At 33.8% G+C, this 12,378-nt stretch overlaps 3 protein-coding genes across 4 annotated transcripts; 1 reads left to right on the forward strand and 2 right to left on the reverse strand.

Moving 5' to 3' along the window:
* Positions 1 to 1,955: 1,955 nt before the first annotated feature.
* On the forward strand, positions 1,956 to 2,784 carry LOC119609733 (acanthoscurrin-2-like). Of its 2 annotated transcripts, XM_037964630.1 has the most exons (2): positions 1,956 to 2,240; positions 2,277 to 2,784. In XM_037964630.1, the coding sequence occupies exons 1-2, from the start codon at positions 2,021 to 2,023 to the stop codon at positions 2,705 to 2,707; spliced, it is 651 nt and encodes a 216-aa protein (XP_037820558.1). In that variant the 5' UTR covers positions 1,956 to 2,020; the 3' UTR covers positions 2,708 to 2,784. The 2 variants fall into 2 exon arrangements, with proteins under 2 accessions (XP_037820558.1, XP_037820557.1); XM_037964629.1 differs by having other exon boundaries at positions 1,957 to 2,784.
* A 2,932-nt stretch (positions 2,785 to 5,716) lies between these two features.
* LOC119609730 (glycine-rich protein 5-like) lies at positions 5,717 to 6,468 on the reverse strand. The gene is made up of 3 exons (XM_037964623.1): positions 6,321 to 6,468; positions 6,042 to 6,271; positions 5,717 to 5,971 (listed from the first exon to the last, which is right to left on the reverse strand). The coding sequence occupies exons 1-3, from the start codon at positions 6,466 to 6,468 to the stop codon at positions 5,717 to 5,719; spliced, it is 633 nt and encodes a 210-aa protein (XP_037820551.1).
* Positions 6,469 to 11,325: 4,857 nt separating this feature from the next.
* Positions 11,326 to 11,631, reverse strand: LOC119609731 (DEAD-box ATP-dependent RNA helicase 9-like). The gene has a single exon (XM_037964624.1). The coding sequence runs from the start codon at positions 11,629 to 11,631 to the stop codon at positions 11,326 to 11,328; it is 306 nt and encodes a 101-aa protein (XP_037820552.1).
* Between the last annotated feature and the right edge of the window lie 747 nt (positions 11,632 to 12,378).

The raw sequence follows: 12,378 nt of genomic DNA on the forward strand, positions 1-12,378 counted from the left end.
AACTGAACTAGAACTGAACTAGAAACGACTAGAACTGAACTAGAACTTAACTAGAACTGAACTAGAACTAGAACTGAACTAGAACTAGAACTAGAACTAGAACTGAACTAGAACTAGAACTGAACTAGAACTAGAACTGAACTAGAACTGAACTAGAACTGAACTAGAACTAGAACTGAACTAGAACTAGAACTGAACTAGAACTATAGAACTGAACTAGAACTAGAACTGAACTAGAACTAGAACTAGAACTGAACTAGAACTGAACTAGAACTGAACTAGAACTGAACTAGAACTGAACTAGAACTGAACTAGAACTGAACTAGAACTGAACTAGAACTGAACTAGAACTGAACTAGACTGAACTGAACTGAACTGAACTGAACTAGAACTGAACTAGAACTGAACTAGAACTGAACTAGAACTGAACTAGAACTGAACTAGAACTGAACTAGAACTGAACTAGAACTGAACTAGAACTGAACTAGAACTGAACTAGAACTGAACTAGAACTGAACTAGAACTGAACTAGAACTGAACTAGAACTGAACTAGAACTGAACTAGAACTGAACTAGAACTGAACTAGAACTGGACTAGAACTGAACAAGAACTGAACTAGAACTGAACTAGAACTGAACTAGAACTGAACTAGAACTGAACTAGAACTGAACTAGAACTGAACTAACTGAACTAGAACTGAACTAGAACTGAACTAGAACTGAACTAGAACTGAACTAGAACTGAACTAGAACTGAACTAGAACTGAACTAGAACTGAACTAGAACTGAACTAGAACTGACTAGAACTGAACTAGAACTGAACTAGAACTGAACTAGAACTGAACTAGAACTGAACCAGAACTGAACTAGAACTGAACTAGAACTGAACTAGAACTGAACTAGAACTGAACTAGAACTGAACTAGAACTGAACTAGAACTGAACTAGAACTGAACTAGAACTGAACTAGAACTGAACTAGAACTGAACTAGAACTGAACTAGAACTGAACTAGAACTGAACTAGACTGAACTAGAACTGAACTAGAACTGAACTAGAACTGAACTAGAACTGAACTTGAACTGAAATAGAACTGACTAGAATTGAACTAGAACTGAACTAGAACTGAACTAGAACTGAACTAGAACTGAACTAGAACTGAACTAGAACTGAACTAGAACTGAACTAGAACTGAACTAGAACTGAACTAGAACTGAACTAGAACTGAACTAGAACTGAACTAGAACTGAACTAGAACTGAACTAGAAACTGAACTAGAACTGATCTAGAACTGAAGTGAATTAGAACTGAACTAAACTAGAACTGGATTAGAAGAAATTAATTAAGAGATTAGTAGATTGTACTAATGAAGAGAAGGGTGAATATGACAGTCAACAGTTGATTCATTGGACCAGTTCTTATGGTCAATCGATGTAAATATTTTTGTGCGTCTATTATGGATAGATATAAATTAGTATTGCACCAAAAACTTAGAATTGTAAAATTTAAGCAAATCTATGATGTTGTAAAATCTTTAAAAACCACCCTCGTTATATTAAAATTTTATTTTTAACATCCTAAAAGTATAGTATATTATTTTCTTATAATAAAAATTATTAAACTTTTTTTCTAAAGATCACCATTTAAAAAAAATTTCACTACGATAATAAATACCAGTTTGTATGAATATTTGAAGTTGTCTGCTTTAATATTAATTAATTACACAAAATGCATCTGCACAAAAACATTTATAATTGAAAACCAAACAATCAATATTTCAAATTTTTGAACAAATATAAAAAATATATATATATTGTAGAGGCACATGATGATGATGATCATTTGTTGTAGTACAAGTATTTTTAATTATTTAAGTAATAGTAGATATATTTTGTTTGTTTTTAATAAATCTGGTTAATTATAATTAGATTTTTTGGCAAATTTTTTCAAATAGAACTTAAGTATATAAGTCGGAACAAGTGCCATTATTAGCAACAGTTTCCGAAAAGTGTTTGTTACATCATGAAATTATTTGCTTTTGTTTTATTGATCGTGGCCATCGTAAGCGTTAATGCTCATGGTTATGGTGCTGGTGGACATGGTTCAGCTAGTGCTAATGCTGGTGGTCATGCCTCTGCCGGTTTAGGTGGTGGTAAAGGCGGTGGAGCTGGTCATCATGGTGGTGGCGCTGGTCATCATGGTGGTGCTGGTGCAGGTCATCTTGGTGGTGGTGCAGGCGCTGGTTTACAAGGAACTGGTCATCTAGCTGGTGGTGCTGGTTTACAAGGAGCTGGTCATCTAGCTGGTGGTGCTGGCGCAGGTTTACAGGGTGCTGGTCATCTTGCTGGTGGTGCTGGAGCAGGTTTACAGGAAGCTGGACATCTTGCTGGTGGTGCTGCTTTACAGGGCGCTGGTCATCTTGCTGGTGCCGGTTTACAGGGAGCTGGACATCTTGCTGGTGGTGCTGGCGCTGGTTTACAGGGAGCTGGACATCTTGCTGGTGGTGCTGGCGCTAGTTTACAGGGAGCTGGACATCTTGCTGGTGGTGCTGGCTTACAAGGAGCTGGTCACCTTGCAGGTGGCGCCAATGCTGATGCTAAAGCTAATGCAGTTGCTTCAGCAATTGGTGGTGGTGTAGCAAATGCAGCTGCCAATGCTGCTGCAAGTGCAAGTGCAGGTGCTGCCGGTGGTCATGGATATGGACATTAATAAGTCATGGATTTAATTGACAATGCTTTAATGTTTAATTAAAAAAATAAATTTTGAAAGATAAATCTATCTGTGTATTTTTGATTTTTCTTTTTTTTTTTTTCTTGTATAATTTTATTAACATAACATTTTAAGTGGGTAAATTAATATATTTTACAAAATAAATTAAATAAATCTAGTTTAAAAAAGTTTTACTCTAATTAATGATTTTTGTTTTTAATATGTGTAAATTATATTCAATACGAATCTTGAAAGTCTTAAAATTTCTTTAATGGCCTTTTTCTTTGACGATATAAACAGCAGCTGTAAAATCGAACAATATAAATAAATCTTTAAAATTCGTTTGATAAAGGGTTTTCCAATAAGACGAATCTATGATTAATTGAAAGTATATGGCGGTGGATTTACACACCGATCTTCAAAATGTTCGAATTTGTATCTTTAATTCCGATTTGCATCCACTCAATATAGAAATCAATAGTCTAATCCATAGTCTAGTCAATAGATTGTTCAATAGACTAGTTCATGAACTAAGTAATCAATAAACTAGTACATAGTCTAAGCAATATCCAAGTCCATTATCTAGTCGATAGACTATTACAAAGCCCTATCAATAGAATAGTTTAAACTCTTAGACTAGTCCGATGAATAGACCAGTCAATAGAATAGACAATAAACTAATAAATATAGAAATCCAAAGTCTATTCCAAGGAATGGTCCATATATTACACAATAGACTAGTCCAAATATAAGCCAATGAACTATTTAATTATAAAGTTCAGAAACAAGTATAGACCAGTCAATTGACTGCCCTATATGTGATACAAAGAATAGACTAGTTAAAAGATAATACGCCGGAATAGTCCAAACACTAGTGAATAAAGTAGTTAATAGACTAAAGAGAGTCCATAGACTTGTCTAGTCCATAGAGTTGCCCAAAGACTAGTCCAAAACTATTCAATAGATTGGTCAATAAATTATTGTATATATAAATACAAAGATAGCTCAATAGACTAGTCCAAAGAATATTTCAAATACAATTCAATAGAAAGCCCATTGGCAAATCAATAGATTATTCCATAGACTAGTCAATACAATGTCCTAAGGCCTATTTAGTAGACTAAGTAGCAAAAAGACTAGTCCAAATATTAGCCAATAGACTGGTCGATACTTTCGTCAATAAATCAGTCTTAACAGACTAAGAAATAGACTAGTATATATACTAGTCCATAGACTAATACAAAGACTAATTCTTTCAGAAGTCAGAAGACTAGTGAAAAGAATATACAATAAACATGTCCATAGTTTAGTCAATAAATTAGTCCATAGTTTAGTCAGTAGACTAATTCATAGAAAATTCCAAACTCTTTTCAATAGACTAGTTGAAAGTCAAGTCAATGAACTAGTCTGTAGAGTAGGCCAAACGCTAGTCCAAAGAAAATTCAGTGAACAATAGACTAGTTAATAGATTAGACAACTATAGACTACTCATATGACAATATACTCTCCAATAGACTCTACTTATTATCCAAACATTATTATATATATCATTCCGGTTTTTATTGGAAAACCTTATGTTATAATTTGTTTATTATATATGTTAAATAATTTAAATTGTAAAATCTTATTTAATTTGGTTATATGAGTAGCAAGTTATATTAAATTATTCATGAGGAAATATTAATTTGTTTTGGGTTTTGTTTGCAATTTATAAATTTTAACCGAATACGTTTGAAGGATCCAGACGTTTTGGGGTAATAGATTAATAGTAGTACTTTTTACGACATTAGTATAAATTATATAAACGTCATAAAATATAAGTAAATTTAACAAATTCTAAAAGGCTTTGAAGAAAAGAAACTACATCTGGTTTATATGTTGAAGTATTAATTGCCTTCCAAATAATATCAATCTAAGAATTTCAGATAAATAAACTTGATATAAGATGTGAATGGTATTACAAAAGATCTGAATGATCTTACAATATATGTATCTGATTGATCTTATAAAAAGATCTCAATGATCTGATAAAATATCTTAACGATCTGGTAAAGATCTCAATGATCCCATAAAAGTCTTAATGGTTTTGTTAAACCTTGAACTTTAATGATTTTGGAGCAAATCATTTCGGCATTTTTTTACTAATATTTTTTTAATTTACTAGATTTATGCAAAATTTTCTTATCTTTTGAAAAATGTAGGTTTCGAAGCTGTTTCTTTGATGGGGCCATTGGTCAGATTATAAGCAGCACTCTTGGTGTGATCATCATGAAATTTGGTAGAGAAATTTGTAGATAATCTTGTTTATGTAGAATCGATATACTAATGTTTTCAGTAAATTATGAACATTTAAGTCATTATCAGAAATACATCTTATATGAGGGCTAGGTTCAAATGTGAATCGATGTTTGACATACTCTACAGTATTTTTTCTGGGAACATAAGATTAACTAGTGCAAATTAGTATTAGATTGCTGAATAATCAATTAATAATGACGGTTTACGAATGGATGTTTTGTACGAACTTTATCAGAGACAATTTCGGAAAAATTTCATTGTTATAGATCATCTCCTCTGAGCTCATCATTCTATTTTAAGAGACACGATTACTTTTTTTCTTTTAATTCAACATACACGTGTATAACGGTTTAGGCGGTTTTTCAAAAGATATTGTTGGAGAGCCGGAAGAAATTGTAAATCGAAGTTGGCCACTTTTGGAATAGTGGTTCGTGGTCGAACCACTAAAGGACGTAATGGAAAAATTTCTTTAAATCATAGCTAGAGTATATTATAATATAGTCGAGCAAGTCTAACCATTCTTAGTATTTCAGTTGTATTTAAACTAGCAGTTCCCAAAACCAGCTTAAAAACTAGCTAACAAGCTTTAATTAAGAAAAAAAAAATTCCATTTAAAATTTATTTTTATTAGTTTTTTTTTATGTATTTTTTCAAATTTTTTTTTTTCGTAATAAATTAGTCTTAACATTAGACAACAATTAGGACTAGAGCTTAACCGCGGACAAGGGTGTTGGCATTGGCATTAGCAGTAGCGCCAGCATTGGCACCACCGAAACCACCCAAACCACCACGACCACCAGCGGTAGAGGAAGCAGAAGCTGAGGAAGAAGCGGAGGAAGAACCACCACCGAAACCACCACCAAGACCACCACCAAGACCACCGCCAAGACCACCGAAACCACCACCGGTAGCACCAGCATTAGCGGTTAGCATTGGCTCCAGCGTTAGCACCACCGAGACCGCCACCTAATCCACCGCCCAACAAACCTCCCAAACCGGGACGGCGACCACCGAAAGCACCACCAGTAGCACCAGCGTTGGCATTAGCATTAGCACCGGCATTAGCACCGCCGAAGCCGCCACCCAAACCGGGGCGGCCGAAACCACCTCCCAAACCACCACCCAAACCGCCACCAACAGCTCCAGCATTAGCGTTAGCATTAGCACCGGCATTGGCACCACCGAAACCACCGCCTAAACCGCCTCCCAAACCGGGACCTCCGAAACCGGGACGGCCGAAACCACCACCCAAACCGCCACCAACAGCTCCAGCATTAGCGTTAGCATTGGCACCAGCATTAGCACCACCAAAAACCGCCTAGACCGCCAAAACCACCGGCACCACCCTTAGCAGCTGCGTTAGCACTAGCAGCAGCATTGGCATTGGCACCACCGAAGCCAAGACGTTGACCTTGGGCTTGGGAACACACGGCTAAAACGGCAAGAGCAACAAATACTTTCATTATGACTACTGTTTGGTGTTTCGAATGGACAAAACTAAACTGATGCTAAACCTAGAAACATAAACATCTTTTATAGTTGAACTACAAAATTCAAGTTTGAAAACCCAATTTGAAATTTCTCTTCCATAAGGGAAGAAGACATCTGTTGGCAGATAAAAACAAATACAAACTCTCATCATCCACTATATACATACATATATACGTATTAAAGTAGTGGCGTCAGTAATTAGCATCTAAATGGGTCTATGTGATAAAATCATGAAACCCCCTCATAACACTAACACACACAGATTTAGAAGTGTTTGTCGTCTATCTGTTAGTTTGGTTAAGTAGTGCTTGTATTAGTGTTGGAGCTTCTGTATTAGCAGCATTATGTTTGTATTTATTAGTTAGTATATATCTCTAGTACTACTAGTGCGAATGTTTGTTAGAAAATTTAAAATTCATATTTTTATTTTATTTTTGGGTACTTTTTTTTATAAATTTTCGAAGAAAAAAAGCCGGTATATTTAGCATTTGATTTTTTTTTTTTTTTTTTGTTTATTTATTTACACAAGCCTGAAGTAAACAAACATAAACGAGTTTTTATTGTCTTCCCCATAATTTTAAATTAAATAATGATTTTGTACTTAGCAAAAAATATCAAATAAAATATTCTTTCAAACAGTTTATAATAAGGGCTAAAAGCGTTGACGACTAAGAAGTATGAAATACGCATCGAAATCGGAAGACTTATTTTTGTGCTAAAATTTTTATTTTAATACTCTTTAGAAATGTGACAAAAAAAAATCGGACCTATTGCTGTAATTGTTCACAATAAATCACTTTGGACTCAACAGTATTAGGCTGGTTTCTGAGTAACCCTATATTGGTACCCTTCTGAGGTAATTTTTATGTAATCTCCACTGTATTTTATTCACACTAAAGCAATTTCAACGAATCAGGGAAATAAATATGTAATTTCTAAATGGTTGGTCCGATTTTAAAAATAAATTTCACATGCTGTGACATTAGTCACAAGCCTACCGAAGAGATCTAGATCAAGAGATACTTGTGGCATCACTATCTACAAGTAACTATTTGGATACTTTATAGGGTCTCCAGAGACTGATCGTTTCCTACAACCACCCTACTTTCGGCTCAAATTCACTTTCTGAATCGATTTAAGCAATGTCTGTCTCTCTGTCCTTCTGTGTGTCCATTTTTAAAAACAAATTTCACCTACCTCAAGATAAAGGGTTGAGAAGTTTAAACATACATTAGAACATTAGTCACGACCTTCCGAACAGATCTAGATTTAGAGATACTGATGGACATAACTATTTGGATACTTATAGGTTCGCCAGAGACTGATCGTTTCCGCTCGAACTAAATATGTATAAAACACGTTTTATACCCTACACTACTAGGTTCAGTGGTGAGGGTATTATGCGTTTGTGCTAATGTTTGCAGCACCCAAAAATATGTTTCCTACAACCACCTACTTCGGCTCAATAATTCACTTTCTGAATCGATTAAGCAATGTCTGTCTCTCTGTCCTTCTGTGTGTCCATTTTTAAAAACAAATTTCACCTACCTCAAGATAAAGTGTTGAGAAGTTTAAACATACATTAGAACATTAGTCACGACCTTCGGAACAGATCTAGATTTAGAAGATACTGATGGACATACTATTTGGATACTTATAGGTTCGCCAGAGACTGATCGTTTCCGCTCGAACTAAATATGTATAAAACACGTTTTTATACCCTACACTACTAGGTTCAGTGGTGAGTGTATTATGCATTTGCAGCACCTAAAAATATGTTTCCTACACCCACCTACTTTCGGCTCAGAATCACTTTCTAAATCGATTAAGCAATGTCTGTCCTTCTGTGTGTCCATTATTTCACTTAGCCACCCCCGAAAAATGCTCTTGTGCTCATAATTATGTTCTACTATCTCTTCAAAAATCGGCATAACTTAGTCTTGTATAAGTCTCGGACCTCATTTGACTCTAGCCCCCATAGAAGGTTGAACAATTTTTTCAACAAATTGTTAAAATATTTCGGAATTATAACAAAAAACAACATAATGCTGAATTTAAGTTGTGATTTGATTATTGCAAATAGGCTTAGTTCTGTTATGGACCGATATCCACAAAATTTAAAAGACTTGTGGTGACTTTTTCTGAAGTGGGGCTATGAGCTGCTAGGTTTTCGCTAAACTCTACAGTATAATTTCTGGGCATTTAAACTGACTTGTTTCAAATTTTATAACAATTGCTTTACTCAACATATATCTGACTATGACGGGGGCTTGGAAAAATGTTAGACCGACATTTTTCTACTAAAACAAGCCATTCTCCCACCGCGATGAGTCCTATCCTTGTTTCAACAACCAGACGGACAAAGCAAGATCGTTTTAAAATCCAATAAGGCAGACTATCGTCTTAAAACTTTATAAAGATCCAGAGTATTCTTAATTTTTCTAACTGTCGCCTAACGTCACAGCTGTGCTTCTATGAAACATGTCATATTTTATAGTTTTTAATTGCTATTTCTTTTAATTTAATTCTGTTTAATTTTTGTTTATTATTTTTTGATATTTATTATTTATTTTTTTTTTAATTATAAAACGTTTTATTAATTAGCTTCATTTTTGACTGGTACTTCAAGTTTCTTCATTTTCGTATTCGTCTTCGCTGAAGAGATTAATAATATGTTTTGTGAATATTTAAATATCTATTCAGAATATAAGTTCATAAAGTTCTGATTTCTGCATAAACATATATAAACTTTAAAATGTTAATTTGTTTAGATCGTAAATTGTAATTTATAACTTTTTTCAAAATTTGGATAAATCTTATAATTTACTAGTTTTCTACGTTTAAAATAGAAACAGAGTAGCCAGCTGAAATAAAGAAAATTGAGGGCAAATTTTACGGAACACAAAACTTATGCCATGACTTTTGAAAAGTCTATTAACTGATGACAGTTTTCTTTAACGTTTTGAAGCAGCCACAGAAACTTTCAATCTGAACTGCTTTATCATCCTTGATGTTTAATACACTGATATATTCCAGCATAAAGGTATTCCCCCTAGACAATTTTAATTTGATTAAAATGAATACAATTTAATGCTCATTCACTAATTAAACCAGTCTTTCATTGCATAATATATCTATAAATTTTGCAAATAAATAAATATTAAAATTTTACTAATACATTTTTAAAAATTGTATTTTTTTTAAATATATATCGAAGCTTTTAAATTTGCCTTAAAGGGCATCACAGAGACCCATAAATTTCTAAAATTTATATCAAGACATTTGATTCGATATGTTTACAACACTGTTGTTTTATTAGATATTATTCTGGTCAAACAACTCTTTCACTCTTTTATTTGTTTAACATTAAAAACTAAACTAAATACGAAAACAATATGCAAATTAAATACTAATCGTAACAAAACAGAAAATATACTTTTTATATAATTAATTAAAAGCTTTAAATAAAAAAATAAACAGCTTTTTTCTTTAAAGTTTAAATTTTAAAAAATAAAACAATAGAGGGCGTTCTAAGCAGCGGATATAAAGTATTTTATTTAAATTAAATAAAGTTTTCAATTGTTTTTTATTCGAGGGACGTTAGATCATAATTGAAATTAAGAAACTTTATGAATGCTTTTAATCGATTCTAGTTCAGTTCGAGTTCAGTTCTAATTCAGTTCTAGTTCAGTTCTAGTTCAGTTCTAGTTCAGTTCTAGTTCAGTTCTAGTTCAGTTCTAGTTCAGTTCTAGTTCAGTTCTAGTTCAGTTCTAGTTCAGTTCTAGTTCAGTTCTAGTTCAGTTCTAGTTCAGTTCTAGTTCAGTTCTACTTCAGTTCTAATTCAGTTCTAGTTCAATTCTAGTTCAGTTCTAGTTCAGTTCTAGTTCAATTCAGTTCAGTTCTAGTTCAGTTCTAGTTCAGTTCTAGTTCAGTTCTAGTTCAGTTCTAGTTCAGTTCTAGTTCAGTTCTAGTTCAGTTCTAGTTCAGTTCTAGTTCAGTTCTAGTTCAGTTCTAGTTCAATTCTAGTTCAATTCTAGTTCAATTCTAGTTCAGTTCTAGTTCAGTTCTAGTTCAGTTCTAGTTCAGTTCTAGTTCAGTTCTAGTTCAGTTCTAGTTCAGTTCTAGTTCAGTTCTAGTTCAGTTCTAGTTCAGTTCTAGTTCAGTTCTAGTTCAGTTCTAGTTCAGTTCTAGTTCAGTTCTAGTTCAGTTCTAGTTCTAGTTCAGTTCTAGTTCAGTTCTAGTTCAGTTCTAGTTCAGTTCTAGTTCAGTTCTAGTTCAGTTTTAGTTCAGTTCTAGTTCAGTTCTAGTTCAGTTCTAGTTCAGTTCTAGTTCAGTTCTAGTTCAGTTCTAGTTCAATTCTAGTTCAGTTCTAGTTCAGTTCTAGTTCAGTTCTAGTTCAGTTCTAGTTCAGTTCTAGTTCAGTTCTAGTTCAGTTCTAGTTCAGTTCTAGTTCAGTTCTAGTTCAGTTCTAGTTCAGTTCTAGTTCAGTTCTAGTTCAGTTCTAGTTCAGTTCTAGTTCAGTTCTAGTTCAGTTCTAGTTCTGTTTTTTATCTGTTTTAGTGCAGTTCTTGAACTTGTAATAACAATAAAAGTTATATTGTTAAAACACGCAAATATGCAGAAGTTTTATGATGTTGTAAATAAATGTCCACAACGAAGTATTTTTTCTTATTTTTTTTATATTTTTCAGACTTATCTTTTTTTATAAAACTTAAAATAAAAAATAAAATAACTTAAAAGAAACTATAACAAAAAAGAACTAAAAATGCTACAAAAATTTAAAATTTTTAATAATCTCTTGTGTGACACAAAAAATTATTGAGAAGTTTCTAACCGCGGAAACCACCGCCACCAGCAGCTGATGCGGATGCAGAAGCTGAAGCTGAACCAGCACCGCCAAAACCATTGCCAGCAGAGCTAGCACTGGAAGAAGCAGAGGCAGATGAGGAGCCACCGCCGACACCACCGAAACCAGGACCTCCGAATCCGGGACCACCGAAACCGGGACGGCCAAAACCTCCACCGTAGCCACCACCGAAACCTGGACGACCATAGCCGCCACCAAATCCAGGACGGCCAAAACCGCCACCGTAGCCACCACCAAAACCGGGACGTCCAAAGCCGCCACCCACCATAGGGGCTACCAAAGCCAAATTGGGGTACAGCGCAGACAGCAGCTAAGAGCATGGCCAAAACAATGAATACTTTCATTTTGTTACTAGTGATCTTCTTTCAAATTGTTTAAACTGTTTAGATATGTTCACACAACTAATGTCACAATAAATGCGTGCAAATGTATTTATACTAAAAACTGTAACTCATTTCTCTGTGCTGAATAATAAAATATGCTGAATGAAACAACAACAATATTAACTATAGCTCTTCTAAAGAGATTGATTTATTGTTATGTAGTGATCAATGATCACTTAGCTATACATATCTTGTCTTTTTCCAACAAAATTTCTAAGCATCGTTAGTGAAGAGATCTGCGTAAGCGAAAATGTGTAAGCGGCTGAATTAAAGTTATATTTTGAGAGAATCTCGAACTATAATATTAGAAAATAAAAAAAATCCCCAGCGTAAAAGTTTACTAAACAGAGAGTATGATGTATCGCATACATCATAGCTCTACTACTAACAACAACAATTAACACCTTCTATTCAAAGCACAAACATAGGGAAACACAAATTTATTTTCTATTGTTGTATTTTATTAACGGATTTTCGAAAAAACCCTCATCTGTTCAACCGTTACTTATTTGATAACTCTGCTCTCTATTACGTGTTTAGCTTCTTAAGATCATTATTTTGTATTTTGCCATTTTGGGTGATTCCCAATTGACCACCAATGTATATCGCAAACATAAACATCAAAAACCTTT

Source organism: Lucilia sericata, unplaced genomic scaffold (genome assembly GCF_015586225.1).
Source record: "Lucilia sericata isolate MDLA Ls3-8-SP2 unplaced genomic scaffold, ASM1558622v1 Contig001048F_arrow, whole genome shotgun sequence".
NCBI classification, from domain to species: Eukaryota; Metazoa; Arthropoda; class Insecta; order Diptera; family Calliphoridae; genus Lucilia; species Lucilia sericata.

What these genes read in the sequence shown, in the direction of transcription:
- LOC119609730 (XM_037964623.1), bottom strand. Translation starts at nt 6,468, where the DNA reads ATGAAAGTATTTGTTGCTCTTGCCGTTTTAGCCGTGTGTTCCCAAGCC. An exon ending in TGGTTTTGGCGGTCTAGGCG is followed by an intron (nt 6,272 to 6,320) that starts GTTTTTGGTGGT and finishes CTAATGCTGGAG; the next exon opens with CTGTTGGTGGCGGTTTGGGT. An exon ending in GTGCTAATGCTAATGCCAAC is followed by an intron (nt 5,972 to 6,041) that starts GCTGGTGCTACT and finishes GCGGTGGATTAG; the next exon opens with GTGGCGGTCTCGGTGGTGCT.
- LOC119609731 (XM_037964624.1), bottom strand. Translation starts at nt 11,631, where the DNA reads ATGGTGGGTGGCGGCTTTGGACGTCCCGGTTTTGGTGGTGGCTACGGT.
- LOC119609733 (XM_037964629.1), top strand. Translation starts at nt 2,021, where the DNA reads ATGAAATTATTTGCTTTTGTTTTATTGATCGTGGCCATCGTAAGCGTT.